General features: G+C 43.4%; 1 protein-coding gene across 3 annotated transcripts in view; it reads left to right on the forward strand.

The window, feature by feature from the left end:
* dpp6a (dipeptidyl-peptidase 6a) overlaps positions 1 to 19,062 on the forward strand; it is a 386,275-nt gene that overhangs the window by 118,657 nt on the left and 248,556 nt on the right. Inside the window, exon 1 of one of the 3 annotated variants that reach the window (XM_029694054.1) lies at positions 17,741 to 18,343. The exons of the other annotated variants lie outside the window; for them this stretch is intronic. Within the exon in view, the coding sequence (XP_029549914.1) occupies positions 18,290 to 18,343 (54 nt within the window). The 5' untranslated portion in view covers positions 17,741 to 18,289. Of the gene's footprint in view, positions 1 to 17,740; positions 18,344 to 19,062 lie in introns of those variants that run through there. 3 annotated transcript variants of the gene reach the window in all.

A 19,062-nucleotide genomic window follows, 5' to 3' on the forward strand; every position in this document is an offset into this window, starting at 1 on the left:
TTTAGCCGCCTCGTGCGTTTCCGTCTGTGGGTTAGTGGGGTTCCGTGTGGAAGGGGGGACCTGTCCAAGTTGGCAAAATAGTTAGTTATAGTGGCCCAAGAAAAGTGTCCGACAGACCTATTCAGATCGCAGCCGAAAAGACAGCTAACGATTAGCTGGCCGCAGATGGGCGATCAGGTTACGTCGCGACGGAGGGGCCAGTTGGACAACTCCCTCGGGCAGATAACGTCGGTGATCCAGTCGTGAAGACCCAATGGGGCTCCGCATCGGCAGTAAAACGGGTCAGGATAGGTGAGTTGTAGCCCAGGAGACACTTCAGCTGGCTAGCTCAGGAGTAGCCCACGAGTGGCTGACGGAATTCTTCAGCTGGCTAGCTAGCTAGCTCCGTAATAGTGTGTGTTAATTCCGAGACCGACGTTGCCAATAGTCACTCAGGTAGCAGCTAGTTAGCTGCAAGATCCAGGTGTAAATGTCCAGAGCCTGCGGTAGAAATCGAGGAAAGGAGAGAGAATAGGTCCGATATGCTCTGGTCTGAGTCGCGCTGTACAAAAACTGGCGATAGCTTTTCGAGCTAATGGATAGCTGAGGACAGCTAACCGTAGCTAGCTGAACTTCAACGTTAGCCAGTGAAAATGGCTAACCTCTGGCTAGCTTCTGTCGTGGAATTCAGATGAGGTAAATAATACTTTCTTTTTTTTTTAAATTGATGAGGCGGGTTGCAGGAGAGTGCTTTGAGGTTGAGTATTTAGAATAAAAAAATGTAAAAAGATAAGTGAAGAAAAAATATGTAAATATATATATATATACACGGGACACGACAGGACGTCTGAACTGCTACGCCATCTTGGATTCCTAGGATTCCTAGGATTCCTACTTAGAACAAAAGCAGAAAAAACTAAGCGTACACTTCCAACAACTAAACAAATTCAAGTTGAGCAGTCATTTGAAAGAGTAAGAAAATATCAGCAAGGCAACTCAAAGGCGAAATCCATTTACGCCAAGATGAGGAAATTAATTTCCCTTGACAATCAACCGTTCTCTGTCGTGGATGATGTTGACTGGTCGAGCCCCGGTATAAACTACCAAGTAGGTGCTATTTTGCAGATGTTGCCCTACCGGAGTTACACAGTATTGTTGAAACGCACATCCATGAGCTACTTGCTATGGGCGTCACTGCTATTAGCTTCACGACTGACATTTGGACCAGCGATGTCAGCCCATGAGCATGCTGAGTCTGACAGCACAGTGGGTCGACGAGGATTTTGTACTGAGGAAAGCCGTATTGCATGCTCAATACGGCTGCCATTTCAAAGGCATTTGAGAACGTGTTTAAAACTTGGAAAATCTCCAAGAACAAAGTACACACTGTGCTACCTGATAATAGATGTAACATGACAAAGGCTTTGGAAGAATGCGGAGACGCCAGTTTGCCGTTCGTAGCAGACACACGGCAACTGGCTGTGAACAAAGGTGTTTTGGCCCAACGCAGCATATCTGACACAGTGGCAACAGGTAGGAAGATAGTGGATCATTTTAAACACTCACAGCTAGCATACAGCCGCCTGCAAGCAATACAGGAGCAGCTTGGAATGAAAACGAAAAGGCTTAAGCAAGACGTTTCCACCAGATGGAACAGTACTTTTTACATGATGGAGAGCCTGCTGGAACAAAGATGAGGGCTTGGCATGTACGCAGCTGACTATGAGTTACCTGTAACAATCACTACAAACCAGTGGACTCTCATTGAAAACATGAACACACTCCTAGCTCCATTCAAACTACTGACTCGAAATAAGCTCATCAACTGCGTCTGCAGCAGACGTGATACCCTCTGTCATGGCATTGAAATGCCTGCTCAACAAAACTGCCCACATAGACCGTGGGGTTAAAACTTGCAAAAGTACGTGAAATGTTAGACACAGCTGGACAAGATGGAAATGGACACCGTGACCGTGCGCACCGAGGAAGAGAACCCATGACAGAAGAGGCCACGGACAGACAGAGCTGAAACTTCACTGCTTGACATGTATGATGAAATCCTGGTTGAGAATGAAACGACTGAACAAATGAACAACGAAACAGCACAGCAAGTAAATGAAAGAAATGGGTTTTGATTATGTTTTACTGGTAAGTGGGACATAAATGCCAACAAAATAACTTTTTGGTGTGTGTGTGTGTGTGTTTCAACTATTTAACTTTACTAGAATGCTTAAAAGGCCGCAAAAAAATGTAATATCGGTTATCAGTATCGGTATCAGGTTTTTTGGCAAGGAAAATATTGGATATTGTAATTGACCCAAAATTAATATTGGTGCATCCCTAGTTCCATTAGCTGCAGATCCTTCCTCAACCAAGTGGGTGTTATTATCAAAATATAAGATATCCAAACACAGGATTGAAAATGAACAGGGAGAGCCATTGCGCTGGCACATTTACATCTAGCACCTTACGATGTGTGAATAATGAGCAATATCTACGACATCACCAGGGTCACACGTCTGCAAATGAAGCACATTGCCCCAACGGTTCTGTGAAATGGAATATACAGAGAAGAACTAGAAGAGCTCACAAGGGAAATTGTTTGTTAGGGGCTTAGACACAGGAATAAATGAGTGTAAAACTCTTTATGGCTTTGCAAAGCTCCGTGTAGCTGGCCAGGATCGGGAGCAGAGCTATTGTTCGGTAAGGCCTTAGCAGTGTTATGGGGTTGTTAGTGTCTCCTATAAACTGTAGCTATTGTGAACCCCGTCCACGTATACCCTGGGTGTGTGCCTGACGGAATTGGCACTTTCATCCCGGACCAAGATGTCTGTCTCAATATCCCCATGGTGTTCAGGTTATGTGAGTATAGGAGGGTGGTAGGGAACCGCCAGCTATTCCCCCATCATGGCCCAGTAAACCCGGGGGGATAAGAAGGCTGCAATCAGGAGGATAGGGAAACATTTGGTGGCGTTGTCTGCCAGGAGACAAGGGGACGGTTGAGTGGCACTAACCCCCCCACACACAGTTTTTCACCCACCTTTTTCCAACCGTGTTGGTCTATATGTGTTAGGGTTGTCATTGAGACCTCCTGCAGCGTTCACAGCAACTATCTGGTTTTCTCCACACCCCCCTACATCTTCTTGGATTTTGGACTTTGGACTCATTCAACCCATGTTTTTGAGCAGGCCTTTTGAATGGAATTTAAATCAGTACAGCTAGGGGGCTCAATTATTTATTTTTTTGCCGTTGTGTCTGAGGTTTTGTCATACTTTATTAACACTAGAACCACTAAAGCAGTAATTTTGACTGCTCATGATTATATATGTTTTAAGTCATGCCGCTCTGTCCTTCACTTTTCCTAAATAAGTCTATATAACACACCGCCATTGTCAGAATCTTAATATCACAAACAAAACTGGAGTTATAACCAGTTTCAGGAAGACATTTTTTTAATGGTTTACTCCCATTGCCCCTCCTTCTCCCAACAGTAGAGCCTGCTCCGCTTCTTCTTCAGACAGTTGAAAGTACAGTGCCCGGTTGATAATAATCCTGATAATTGCCTGGAAACTGATCCTAAACTATATTGAAACTAATTTCACACATATAACAACAGATTAAATTAGTTAATTAAAGTATGATGGGGGAGAATGGGTGAGTTGATGAGTGAAGGGAAGCGAACGATGCATAATTATGTAATCACCAATTGTAAATGAAGAACAGGGCGGGCCATTCTATTGTATTCATCCAGTCTAATTGTAATCTTAAAATGGTACAGTATGAATCCTATATCAGTCCACCTACTGTAATCAAAGCAGTCTTATCAGTCTTCTCTGGCCTACTTGGAGTAAGCTACACAGTGAGAACGTATGTAGTTGTACATGCTGAACAACTGTCAATATCTGGTAAAATATCCACATTGGGTAGCAGGTGAGCGAGTGTCGGAGAATGTGGTGATGAGGCTTGTGGAACCTTACGTTGGTAAGGGGAGAAATGTCATCATGGACAATTTATTCACCTCACTGTCATTGGCGAACAAGTTGCTTGCAAAGAAGACAAGTCTGGCCGGCATCATGAAAATTAATACGGGAGCCCCTTCCCTCTCGGCAGAATAAGGCACCTGTTCTCCACAACTGTGCTGAAGAATGAGACAACAGGACACAATAAAGAGAGAACCTGAGACTATTACGCACTACAACCAGACAAAAGGTATGTCAAAGTGTGTCAAGCAAGTAGAAGTTATGAAAATTGTCTCAACTGTTAGGACAAGGAATAACAGCTAAATTAAATCCAATTGATGCCATTGCGTGAAGACGCACACAAGTACGAGCTGACTATTTATTTATTGCTTTTGTGCATAGTTTCACTATTTACAGTGCATTCGGAAAGTATTCAGACCCTTGACTTTTTCCACATTTTGTTACGTTACAGCCTTATTCTAAAATTGATTCAATAAATAAAAAATCAGCAATCTACACACATTACCCCATAACAACAAAGTGAAAACAGGTTTTTTGCAAATGTATAAAAAATTCCTAACAGAAATACCTTATTTACATATGTATTCAGAACCTTTGCTATGAGACTCGAAATTGAGCTCAGGTACATCCTGTTTCCATTAATCATCCTTGAAATGTTTGTACAACTTGATTGGAATCCATGAGTCGTAAATTCAATTGATTGGACATTATTTGGAATGGCACACACCTGTTTATATAAGGTCCCACAGTTGACAGTGCATGTCAGAGCAAAAACCAAGTCATGAGGTCAAAGGAATTGTCCATAGAGCTCTGAGGCAGGATTATGATTGTGCCTCAATGCCAGGCGTCACGTCTGGAGGAAACCTGGCACGATCCCTACGGTGAAGCATGGTGGTGGCAACATCATGCTGCGGGGATGTTTTTCAATGGCAGGGACTGGGAGACTAGTCAGGATTGAGGGAAAGATGAACGGAGCAAAATACAGAGATCCTTGATGAAAACCTACTCCAGAGCGCTCAGGACCTCAGACTGAGAAGAACATGACAACGACCCTAAGCACACAGCCAAGACAATGCAGGAGTGGCCTTCTCAGAGAACAAACATGATATTTGAGGGGGAATACACTCTGGGGAAAATCTATAATTCATGTCAAAATATTGAAAGGGAACTAACAGCAAATGGGGTATAGACTATTCTCTCTCTGTGAGCGTGATGTATATAGATTGAAGATGAAAAGATGGCCGCTTCCATTGGGAGACTGTAGATGGCTGTGTAGACTGCTGTGAGGAAGGGACTTAATAATACGTTTGCTGCCAACATTTTTATTTATTTTGTAATCCTACATCTATCAGTCAGTTTGTTTTATCTGTGTGGTGGTGAAACAAACAACTACATTTTAGTTTTTCTTCTTATCGCCTAGTAGTGATAATTTAGCCCAACAACTATGATTGGATGTTGTAGTTGGCTGTGATTGGCTCCGGCTGGTTCACAATCGACCAGTAGAAAACCATGATTGAAAGGCAGTCACCATCAGGCTTTGTAACATGAAGGTCATGGCTATCATGAGGAGACGAGTCATAATGCATTTCCAATAAATAATCCTGTATCTTTTTGGTGAAGTCATAGGGGCTCCATTTAACTGTGGCTGGATGTGCTTGACTATGAAGCCACAATGACAATCAGAAGTAATAGGCATATAATGCTGTGTAAAATATAGCCTTCATTGGTGTACATGTATTCCAGTTTTTCTTAGGTCCATGATGGACAATCGTTGATTTACAATGTCAATTTGAATCAATCATTGTCTTGTGAAATCCTAATGAATAACTTGACATTCAGCATGTGATTCTATGCTATTTAGATAAATGATGGTCCTTCTTTGAACACTCACATGGTTTTCAGGCCAAATTGCTCCATTCAATAAATTACTCAAGTGGGGATGATTCGTTGAAACATAAACCCAGCGTTACGCAATGGTTACCTGAGGTTTGCTGAATCAGGAGATGCCTCTGGAGGCCCAAAAAGTGGAGTCTTCCGTCATTTACTTTGTGTGTCGGTATGAAAGGTCTTTACATTATTCAACACAGCACATGCTCCCCCCATCTGTCACCATTTTAGCCTGGCCTCTCCTCTCCCCATATCACCTGACTGGTTGGCGGTGCCGCCAATAAACCTTGGGGGAATAAGCTTTGTCATTCAGATCAATGGCATGGCTGTGGAATGCCCCTGACCTTCATCCCGCCCCCTTCTGATTAAACAGAGCTTTACAGAAGGCCCAGAGAAGAATTCGACCAATTTAATAGATCAGTATTTATGAGTGCTGTAAAGTCCTCAACCATTTACTCCCTCACTCCCTCCGTCCTTCTCAGCATTGTCTGAAATTAAAGATGCACTCTCAAACCTTTGTATAATTTCAGCCAGTAGTTTTGAAAGTGATACTCACGAGCCAAAAGTGGTCCCCGTTTTTGTTAGGAATTTGTTGTGATTAAGATCCCGGAGTGCATCTTTAAGTATGTGCTATAAGAGAAGGCTTTTTTCTCTCTTCACTTTGCCTCTTGACAAACTGGGGAAATTGGAGGAGGTGTCGTAGTTATGCTTAGTGTTTTGGTTAATATGTCCTCTTAGCCGAATGATTGGCACTGTTATTTGTCAATGTCATTGAAGTACTCTGCAGGAAGTCTGTTTTAAAAGGTGCCTGCGCTACCTCTTTCAGGACGTTATGTACATGTATTTAACTGCCTAAGAATTCATCGTTTTGTGAAATGTTTTCATGTATCGTATAAAATATGCATATAGGATATGTAAGCCAAGCCAGCTGGGTTCTGCTTGTGATGTTTATTTTTCAAGGATTCTTTATGAAAATGTGTTGACACATAACAGTATGAAAGCATCCTATAGACAGAGACTAGTGTATATATCATGAGGGACTTTCTGTTGAGTGTCAATCAGTGTCTTCTCATAGATAACAGGTTTTCCTTCTTAGGGCATCGCACATCGACAGCTTTCTTCAAATGTAATTACTCATTCCGTTCTCCTCAAAACAGCCTCTTTGGTAATTGAAATGAGGCACCAGAGAGGAGCAACTTGGAGCCAAGTCAAAACTTTAATTTCTTATTCACGAGACATGGCATGAATGCATGGTCTCCCCTACCTACCCCTCTCTTTTTTTTCTCAGCTTGTTTTCTGTAGGGGCACAGCATAGTATTATGATGGAATTACTAATAAAAATTCCAATACAATATAATAGCGGTGACTCTTTCAGACAAAAGTGTTATGAGAAATGGAGCAAATTGGCATGAAAACCATGTGAGTGTTCAAAGGCCCATCACTTATCTAAATAGCATAAAATCACATGCTGAATGTCAAGTCATTAACTAAGGCTGTAATACAAATGTTGTATTTTGTCATCATAATTTTTCATAGAGATGGCTTAATGTTTATCTTCCTGTATTTTTCCAAATCTTTTTTTATATAAGAGTACCATTCAAGGATTGATATATTGTTCCATTCCCCCTTTTGAATCACACACACACTTTTACTGCTGTTGCTGTTTAGATCTAGATTAATATGCTCATATTAATAACGTCATGATTATATTCACTTATCCTAGCTGTCTATGGAGTGACAGTTCGCTCTTCAGTGCCTTTTTTAGGAGAATGTTCTAGGGATAGATGAGTCAAAAGTATAACTTTTTGGATGACATGGGTCCCATGTGAAAACCTGGTGAAAACCAAACACTGCATTCCACAGTAACAACCTTATACCATGGTGGTGGTAGTGTGATAGTTGGGGATGTTTTTCTGCCTCAGGGCCTGGACGATTTCCCTTAATAGAAGGAACCATGAATTCTGCTCTGTATCAGAATTCTGTAGGAGAATGTCAGGCCATCCATCTGTGAGCTGAAGCACAGCTGGGTCATACAGCAAGACAATGATCCAAAACACACAATCAAGTCTACATGAAAATGTCGAAAAAAACAACAAGCTTGAAGTTTTGGAATGGCCTAGTCAAAGACCAGACCTAATCCCAATTGAGATGTTGTGACAGGACTGGAAACGAGCAGTTCATGCTTGAAAACCCACAAATGTCGCTGAGTTAAAGCAGCTCTGCATGGAAGAGTGGGCCAAAATTCCTTTCCCTTGATATGAGAGACTGATCAACAACTACAGGAAGCGTTTGGTTGGAGTCATTGCAGCTAAAGGTGGCAAAAACAGTTGAGTGTGAGGGAGCAATTACTTTTTTACACATGGGCATTATGAAATAATTAAAATAAGTATAATTTTTGTGGTTTATTTGTTCACTCAGGTCCCCTTTATCTAATATTAGGTTTTGATTGAAGATCTGATAACATTCAGTATCAAAAATATGCAAAAATAGAGAAAATCATAAAGGGGGCAAATACTTTTTCACGGTAATATACAATACCAGTCAAAAATTTGGACACACCCACTCATTCAAGGGTTTTTCTGTATTTTTACTATTTTCTACATTTTTGTCACTGTATCCAACGAAGGTGGCGCCCCTCCTCGGTCGCCGGCCTATTAGCTACCACCGATCTATGTTTCTGTGTCTTTTGGTTTTGTCTGTCTATCCCGCACCTGTTTCGTGTCTGTCATTAGTGGAGGGTTATATTGTGTGTATTTTCAGTTTGGGTTCTCGTGCGGGATTGTTTATTGTCCACTCAGGACAGTTGTGTGTGTGGTCTGTTTCGCTGGCCTGTGTAAGCTTTATTGCCGGGATGCGCCCCGTGCGCTTTTTCCCTCGTGTTTATTTTGGGAATGTGTTTTCCCTGGCGGACTTTATTGAGCGCCCTGTGCCTTTCGGCTATTGTGTTTTGCCCGTTACATTAAAACTCTGTTGCTCCGGCCCTCTGTCTCCTGCGCCTGATTCCGCATCTCCACTGGTCCTAGAATTCCGTGACAATTTTAGAATAATAGTGAAGACATCAAAACTATGAAATAACACATATGGAATCATGTAGTAATAAAAAAAAGTTTAAACAAATCAAAATATATTTATATTCTTTAAAGTTGCTATCCATTGCCTTGATGCACACTCTTGGCATTCTCTCAACCAGCTTCATGAGGAATGCTTTTCCAACATTCTTGAAGGAGTTCCCACATATGCTGAGCACTTGTTGGCTGCTTTTCCTTCACTCTGCAGTCCAACTCATCCCAAACCATCTGAATTGGGTTGAGGTCAAGTGATTGTGGAGGCCAGGTCATCTGATGCAGCACTCCATCTCTTTTCTTGGTCAAAAAGCCCTTACACAGCCTGGAGGTGTGTTTTGGGTTGTTTTCCTGTTGAAAAACAAATGATAGTCCCACAAAGTACAAACGAGATGGGATGGCGTATCGCTGCAGAATGCTGTGGAAGCCATGCTGGTTAAGTGTGCCTTGAATTCTAAATAAATCACTGACAGTGTCACCAGCAAAGCACACCCATACCATCACACCTCCTCCTCCATTCTTCATACTGGGAACCACACATGCAGAGATCATCTTTGTCTCACAAAGACATGGCGATTGGAACCAAAAATCTGATTTTCACCGGTATAATGTCCATTGCTTCTGTTTCTTGGCCCAAGCAAGTCTCTTTTTATTGGTGTCCTTTAGTAGTTCAGGCAGATTCAGGCAGTCTCCTATGAACAGTTGATGTTGAGATGTGTCTGTTACTTGAAAGCATTTATTTGAACTGCAATTTCTGAGGCTGGTAACTCCAATGAAGTTATCCTCTACAGCAGAGGTAACTCTGGCTCTTCCTGTCCTGTGGTGGCCCTCATGAGAGCCAGTTTCACCATAGCACTTTGTTTTTGCGACAAAACTTTCAAAGTTCTTGAAATGTTCCGTATTGACTGACCTTCATGTCTTAAAGAAATTATGGACTGTTGTTTTTCTTTGCTTATTTGAGCCAGTCTTGCCATAGTATGGACTTGGTATTTTACCAAATAGGGTTATCTTTTGTATACCACTCCTAACTTGTCACAACACAACTGATTGGCTCAAACACATTAAGAAGGAAAGACATTTCATAAATTAACTTTTAACAAGGCACACCTATTCATTTAAATGAATTCCAGGTGACTACTTCATGAAGCTGGTTGAGAGAATGCAAAGAGTGTGCAAAGCTGTCATCAAGGCAAAGGGTGGCTACTTAATGTAACGGGCGTCGTAAGGAGCGGACCAAAATGCAGCGGGTATATTGATCATCTTCTTATTTATTGAAGGAAAAAACACTTAAACAAACAAACAACAAAAACAGTCCCGTAAGGTGCACAGACTATACAGGAAACAACCACCCACAAACACAAGAGAAAACTAACCCACTTAAATATGGCCTCCAATTAGAGACAACAACAACCAGCTGTCTCTAATTGGAGGTCATTACCAAAACCCCAACATAGAAATAGAACACTAGATAAACACATAGAAATAGAAAATGTAGAACATAAACCAAAAACCCCCGACACACACAAAACAAACACCCCCTGCCACGCCCTGACCAAACTACAATAACAAATAACCTATTTTACTGGTCAGGACGTGACAGTACCCCCCCCCCCCCCCCCCCCCCCCAAAGGTGCAGACCCCGAATGCACCTAAACAAAAACCCCACAAAAAATAACCCCAAACTGAAAGGGAGGGAAGGGAGGGTGGCCACCGTCAACGACGGCTCCAGTGCTACACACCTCCCCCCCCACCAATCCTACAACAACGGAGGTGGCTCTGGCTCCGGCCTTAGTCCCCATTCTAACCTGCCCACCCCCGCTGAAGGCTCAGGGCTGTAGACCACTGCTGATGGCTCTGGGCTGAGGTGCGTCGCTGGAGACTTAGGGCTGAGGAGCGTCGCTGGAGACTCAGGGCTGAGTAGCGTCGCTGGAGACTCAGGGCTGAGGGCCGTCTCTGCAGGCTCCGGACTGTGGCCGTCTCTGCAGGCTCCGGACTGTGGGCAGTCTCTGCAGGCTCCGGACTGTGGGCCGTCTCTGCAGGCTCCGGACTGTGGGCCGTCTCTGCAGGCTCCGGACTGTGGGCCGTCTCTGCCGGTTCCGGACTGTAGGACGTTGCCGGAAGCTCTGGACGGGGAACTGTCGCCGGAAGCTCTGGACGGGGAACTGTCGCCGGAAGCTCTGGACGGAGACTGCGCACTGAAGGCCTGATGCGTGGAGCTGGCTTAGGAGGCGCCAGACTAGTAACCCGCACCACAGGGCTAGTAAGAGGAGCAGGAACAGGACGTACTGGGCTGGGCAGGCACACTAAAGGCCTGATGCGTGGGGCTGGCTTTGGTGGCGCCAGACTATTGACACGCACCTCAGGGCTAGTGTGAGGAGCAGGAACAGGACGTACTGGACTGGGCAGGCGCACTAGAGGAAGAATATGAGGAGCAGGAACAGGATACACTGGGCCATGAACCCTCACCGGCGGTCTGATGCTTGCAACTTGCATCACCGGTCCTGGCTCGATGCTGGCTCTAGCATGATACCTGTGAGGAGCTTTCATCAAGCGCACCGGGCTGTAGCTGCGCACTGGCGATACGTGCGTATCTCCGCATAACATGGTGCTTGCTTAATCCCTCGCTCCCCATAAGAAGCACAGGTGCTCCTTCGTGCCCTTTCCGCCAGTACCTCTCTCCGGAATCTCACGTCAAGCTCCTCGCTTGATTCCTTGACTGGCTCCTTTATGCTCCACGGCTCTCTCCTGTACGCCCGGGAAGTTAGGTCAGGGCTCCCCCTGACTTAGCTAAACTCCCCGTATGCCCCCCCAAAACATTTTTTGGGGGCTGCCTCCTCACCTCCTGAAATGGAGGACATAATGCCTCATACCTCCGTTGTTCTGCCTTTGCTGCCTCCAGTTCCTCCTTCGTTCGCCGGTACTCCCCAGCCTGCCTCCAGGGTCCCTTTCCATCTAATATTTCCTCCCATGTCCACGACTCCAAGTAGCTCTCCTGCTGCTCCTTCCTCCGCTGCTTGGTCCTTCTTTGGTGGGTGGTTCTGTAACAGGCGTCGTAAGGAGCGGACCAAAATGCAGCGGGTATATTGATCATCTTCTTATTTATTGAAGGAAAAAACACTTAAACAAACAAACGACGAAAACAGTCCTGTAAGGTACACAGACTATACAGGAAACAACCACCCACAAACACAAGAGAAAACTAACCCACTTAAATATGGCCTCCAATTAGAGACAACGACAACCAGCTGCCTCTAATTGGAGGTCATTACTAGAACACTAGATAAACACATAGAAATAGATAAATGTAGAACATAAACCAAAAACCCCGAAACACACAAAACAAACACCCTCTGCCACGCCCTGACCAAACTACAATAACAAATAACCCCTTTTACTGGTGACACTTAAAATATATTTTGATTTGTTTTAACACTTTTTTGGTTACTACTTGATTCCATATATGTTATTTCATAGTTTTGATGTCTTCACTATTATTCTACAATGTAGAAAATAGTAAAACAACAAAAAAAATCTTTGAAGGAGTAGGTGTGTCAAACGTTTGACTGGTACTGTGTGTATATATAATAAACTGTGTATAAATGATAATGGAGCTACATTCATACAGTTTGTTGACTGTGTCGAGCTCACTAATAATCACAGCAATGAAAGCTAGACAGTCAGGGAGCATCAAATTCAAAAACAATGGATAGAGGACAATTGTTTGCACACCTTCGTCAGAGCACTCGGTGATGTCCAATATATGTTGCTCTGCAATATAGAATTCAGTGGATGATGAAAATTGACTGATCAGCTGGAGCAGACGTAAGCGTTGAATGTTGAAGTGAGAACATTAAACCTTTGCGCAACACTTTAATAGTTATGGTGGATAATTATAAGGGGGATGTGTTTGCCCACACACAATAGCCCAGCTGTTGAAATTTGCTGGATACATTAATACAAACTCAACAAAAGTAAATTTCTCAATTGATGTTTGACTACGACCATGAATACTCATATTTGTCATTCACAGGGACCTGAGCTATTCTTAAATATTTTCCTTTCATTTTTCAAGTGCCATTTCCTGTACCAGCAATTGGCTGTGTCAACTTCCGAAACGCAGACCTCCCAGAGAAATGTGCTGGGCTTGCACCTGTGTCAGTCTCCCAGATGGACCTGCTGAGATTGTGCCGCAGGTTTTCTCCAAATCTCTCAAAGATCCAACCCTCGGGCGTAATACCTGAATATCCATAATTGCTGTGGATATTAGCCGATAATTCTGTGTTTCCATACATTGTTGATGAGCCACTTACACTTACAACCTTTCAGAATATAGATGTAGGCTCTTAATTTGATCAGTCTTTTGTTGCTGATAATTTTTCTGCAAACAGGAAAAGCAAGCTTGTAGTATATTTGGGTTTTTAAAAGGCTTCTAAAGTTTGTCATTTCCATTTAGAAATTTCAGACTTGATTTGCCCAAATAAAACATTTATCAACCCCTACAAAAATGTCCATTAATTATAATCCACATAATAATTCACATTTCCTACTGCTGTAGGATTATTTTACTACTGTAGCAAACTGGCTCAAATTAAGATCCTGTATGTGTGGTGTTCTGTGATTTATTTCCGTTTTGTTCTCCAGATGTTATTTGCCGCTGCTGTCTGTTGGTCTTTTTATCAATGACTTCACACTTCTGTATTTATACAGTGTATGTGTCATCATAAGCCACTAGTCTTACCCTTGTCAATGGTGACTTGTAAGTTACTTGAAGTTAACTGCAATCCTTCATATTTTAGTTTATATCAGAGTAACGTCAAGGTTGTGTGATGTATTGGGTGACCGCGTCCCAGATTGGGCGGGACAATCCTGCATTTTGTACCTTTGTCCCTTAACCAAACAATCAAGTCCCACATTTTATCAACAAATTAAAACACCAATAATTTATTAAAAAAGGTATATTTGTCGTGTATTTCACTGATTTCATATTCATTTGATGAGAATTTACATTCTAACCTGTCTCTTTTGCAGTCACGTTATGCTTCTGACAAGATATACCATGAGGTTGCAAAATATTAAGAACACCGGCTCTTTCCATGACATAAACTGACCAGGTGAATCCAGGTGAAAGCTATGATCCCTTATTGACGTCACTTGTTAAATCCACTTCAATCAGTGTAGATGAAGGGGAGGCGACATGTCAAATAAGTATTTTTATGCCTTGAGACAATTCAGACATGGATTGTGTATGTGTGCCATTCAACAGGTGACTGGGTAAGACAACATTTTCAAGTGCCTTAAGTGCCTATGGTAGTAGGTGCCAGGCTCACCGGTTTATGTCAGAACTGCAACGCTGCTGGGTTATTCACGCTCAACAGTTTCCTGTGTGTATCAAGAATGGTCCTCCACCCAAAGGACTGTGTGAAGCGTTGGAGTCAATGTGGGCCAGCATCCCTGTGGAACGCTTTTGACACCTTGTAGTATCCATGCCCTGATGAATTGAGGCTGTTCTGAGGGCAAATGGGGGAAAAACTCAATATTAGAAAGGTGTTCTTCATGTTTTGTACCCTCGGTGTATATCATCAGGATGTGGTACAGGTGATGTAATCCAATCGTTGATAAGATCTGATATTCTGCACAGTGTAATCTGAGAAGTAGGCCATTGTCATATCATCAACCAATCATATTTGTCAAATCCTTTTGCCTAAATTCCAGCAAAATGTGCACAGGACAGTTAACCACTTTCAAAAAGCGTGCTTCTAAGGAAGAGCTACGTATTAGTAAATAGCCGTATTAGACTGAAAGATACATGTTCTGCGAAATTACCTTATAACATGTTAATTAGTTGCTAATTCAACATATTTGTTGCAAATTCACTCAGTTACGTTTTAAAGATCTCTCTTTGTAACTGTTTACATTCCCTGATAACAACCAGAAATGTTTCCTTGGCCAAGTATTCCCTGAATATCATAAAAAAGACACGTGGTCTCTCTTTTCTACATCACCAAATTTCGCACGAGCTCAGCAAAATCAAATCAAATTTGTTTATATAGCCCTTCTTACATTAGTTGATATATCAAAGTGCTGTACAGAAACCCAGCCTAAAACCCCAAACAGCATGCAATGCAGGTGTAGAAGCACGGTGGCTAGGAAAAACTCCCTAGAAAGGCCAAAACCTAGGAAGAAATCTAGAGAGGAACCAGGCTATGAGGGGTGGCCAGTCCTCTTCTGGCTGTGTCAGGTAGAGATTATAACAGAACATGGCCAAGATGTTCAAATGTTCATAAATGACCATCATTGTCAAATAATAGTAATCACAGTGAACAGGTCAGGGTTCCATAGCCGCAGGCAGAACAGTTGAAACTGGAGCAGCAGCACGGCCAGGTGGACTGGGGACAACAAGGAGTCATCATGCCAGGTAGTCCTGAGGCATGGTCCTAGAGCTCAGGTCCTCCTCCGAGAGAAAGAGGGAATTAGAGAGAGCATACTTAAATTCACATAGGACACCGGATAAGACAGGAGAAATACTCCAGATATAACAGACTGACCCTAGCCCCCCCGACACATAAACTACTGCAGCATAAATACTGAAGGCTGAGACAGGAGGGGTCAGGAGACACTGTGGCCCCGTCCGTTGATACCCCCGGACAGGGCCAAACAGGCAGGATATAACCCCACCCACTTTGCCAAAGCACAGCCCCCACACCACTAGAGGGATATCTTCAACCACCAACTTACCATCCTGAGACAAGGCCAGGTATAACCCACAAAGATCTCCGCCACGGCACAACCCAAGGGGGGGCGCCAACCCAGACGGGAAGACCACGTCAGTGACTCAACCCACTCAAGTGACGCACCCCTCCTAGGGACGGCATGGAAGAGCACCAGTAAGCCAGTGACTCAGCCCCTGTAATAGGGTTAGAGGCAGAGAATCCCAGTGGAGAGAGGGGAACCGGCCAGACAGAGACAGCAAGGGCGGTTTGTTGCTCCAGTGCCTTCCGTTCACCTTCACACTCCTGGGCCAGACTACACTCAATCATAAGACCTACTGAAGAGATGAGTTTTCAATATCGACTTAAAGGTTGAGACCGAGTCTGCGTCTCTCACATGGGTAGGCAGACCATTCCATAAAAACTGAGCTCTATAGGAGAAAGCCCTGCCTCCAGCTGTTTGCTTAGAAATTCTAGGGACAGTTAGGAGGCCTGCGTCTTGTGACCGTGGCGTACGTTTAGGTATGTACGGCAGGACCAAATCGGAAAGATAGGTAGGAGCAAGCCCATGTAATGCTTTGTAGGTTAGCAGTAAAACCTTGAAATCAGCCCTTGCCTTAACAGGAAGCCAGTGTAGGGAGGCTAGCACTGGAGTAATATGATAAAATATTTTGGTTCTAGTCAGGATTCTAGCAGCCGTATTTAGCACTAACTGAAGTTTATTTAGTGCTTTATCCGGGTAGCCGGAAAGTAGAGCATTGCAGTAGTCTAACCTAGAAGTAACAAAAGCATGGATGAATATTTCTGCATCATTTTTGGACAGAAAATTTCTGATTTTTGCAATGTTACGTAAATGGAAAAAAGCTGTCCTTGAAACAGTCTTGAATATGTTCATCAAAAGAGAGATCAGGGTCCAGAGTAATGCCGAGATCCTTCACATTTTTATTTGAGACGACTGTACAACCATCAAGATTAATTGTCAGATTCAACAGAAAATCTCTTTGTTTGGACCTAGAACTTAAAAGTAGAAAGTTTGCAGCCATCCACTTCCTTATGTCTGAAACACAGGCTTCCAGTGAGGGCAATTTTGGGGCTTCACCATGTTTCATTGAAATGTACAGCTGTGTGTCATCTGCATAGCAGTGAAAGTTAACATTATGTTTTCGAATGACATCCCCAAGAGGTAAAATATATAGTGAAAACAATAGTGGTCCTTAAACAGAACCTTGAGGAACACCGACATTTACAGTTGATTTGTCAGAGGACAAACCATTCTCAGAGACAAACTGATATCTTTCCAACAGATAAGATCTACGCTACATGTGCTTCAATTAGCTCGCTGATGCAGAGGGAAGGAGATGTGTAGGGCTACACTCTCCCAATATTGTCCCCCAAAATCATCCCGTGTCCCTAATTTTGGTATTTTAAATGTGGTCACCCTAGTGATGTTCAACCAGTCTCTATGGATAGGTCTCTGTGTTGTGTGGAATGATAAACAGCATTTATAGAAAGCTGAGATTACTTGTTACAGACACGCATGCTTCACTCATCTTTTGGAAGAAACTCAATCTTTTTCCAAGCCCACCTTTTTACCCTCCCTCTCATCTCCAGTCCTCCTCGTGCCCCTCATTTAGTGGAAGCGCCTTTGCTGAGGCTGCCTGTGTTGTGCCAGCGTAAATTGGTTGCTTTTTTCCCTTTTGGCACTTTGACTTGCCACGCCCCTGCCTAAAGTGCTACATAAATAAATCTGCATCTTGTATTACGCCAGGGACCTATCCTCGGAGGAGGCAACGTAATTTCAGACTTGCAACGTGGCGTACATAAATATCACTGGCGCTTTGTCACAGCCTAACTAACACTGGGACTGATTTAAATTGATCGATTTGAAATGATCCATTGTTTGGCGGGCAGACACATAGAAACACACACACAAACACACAAACCACCATCTTCCTCTTCAGTTAAATACTCTGACTCTCTCTCTCTCTCACATTATTACACAATCCCTTTCATTCGCTGAGTCAATCGTACACACATACATGCTAGAACACACACCCACACACTTTAAAAGAAAAGCCTAATACTTTTATCTCACTAATGTTGCTATAGTACACTCTTGGCTCTGCATTCTGACAGATGCCTCTCCTATACCTAGCCTGCAGCTTAGGCTCAAAGCTCCAATTTAGCTCAGGTGCTGAACCCACCGAAAAATACCGCTGTGGGAAAGAGATTAACAGGGAGAGTGGGGAGAAGAGTGAGGAAAAAGGGGGTGGGAGTCAAGAGTTGAAAGAAATGACGGATAAACCAAACAAAGGAATCGAGAGTCAATAACAAGGATCGAGAGACTGGGGGAGAGAGTTAAAGAGGGATAGAGAAAGAACTATAGAGGGAGCGAGATTAAGGGGGAGCAAGAAAGACGACTAGGAGTGAGAGGCTGAAACACACCCGCATTCCAAACCCATCCCTCCTTGGGAACGGATCGCACAACCCTGAAGACAGGAGCCTTGTCGCTGGAGAGAGAAAGTACAGCTTGGAGTGTGTGTTTGAGAGAGGGAGAGAGAGAGAGGGCTACGCTAATCCTCCCACTCCACACTAAAGACTTTCCTGAGGACTTTCCCGTTGAGGAGGGGGAGGCAGAGGAGTGCGTTTTGAAGAGTCCTGTGTCGATTCAGCCATGCTAATAGTCACCCAGATGCAACAGAATACCACCTGCTCCAAATCAGAAAAGGTAAGGGCTTGCCCTAACCTTTAATGCTCTTTAAATGTGGAATCGTAAGTTGTTGCATATTGAAATAATTTTGGTTGCTAAATGCTTTGATGAATTTCACTGTCCCTGTTCTCTGTATGAAGACTGCATTCAAATGATTTGCACAATGATACCTTTATTTATGACTGCATTATAAGTGGTAGTTGTTCTTGGAAGTTGTTGCTGTATTCCCGCTAGGTGTGTGCATTGCCACTCCCGGCACCCACAAAGGCGATGGAGTTCGCAGGGGTGATGTTGCCCATTGGCATAGCCTGGAAAGGAGTCGGCAGCGCTTCAATAAGTTGAGGTGCAGTCCAAAAAAATCACAATAACATCCAAGAGAATGGAGCACAGCGCTCACTCACTATTAAAATATATTTTATTATACTTTTCTAGTTAAATGATATTCAGCTTTTAATTATGAGCGAGAGTCACACCTTGATGCATTTGGCATAGCTAGGCACCAGAGTGTGATGCAGGAGCTTTATGCATTGGGCACAGTCATGGGCAGGTGGTTTGTTGATGGGATAGCGGCCCCCTTAGTGCTAGCCTTCAAAACTCTCCTTCTCTCAAGGCTGGGAGTTAAATCAGGGTCTAGAGCAGCCTTGTTAAATTCTCCCCAGTCTAGTTATACACTGGACAAAACATTAAGAACACCTGCTCTTTTTATGACAGACTGACCAGGTGAAAGCTATGATCCC

This window comes from Salmo trutta, chromosome 2, assembly GCF_901001165.1.
Source record: "Salmo trutta chromosome 2, fSalTru1.1, whole genome shotgun sequence".
In the NCBI taxonomy this organism is placed as follows: domain Eukaryota; kingdom Metazoa; phylum Chordata; class Actinopteri; order Salmoniformes; family Salmonidae; genus Salmo; species Salmo trutta.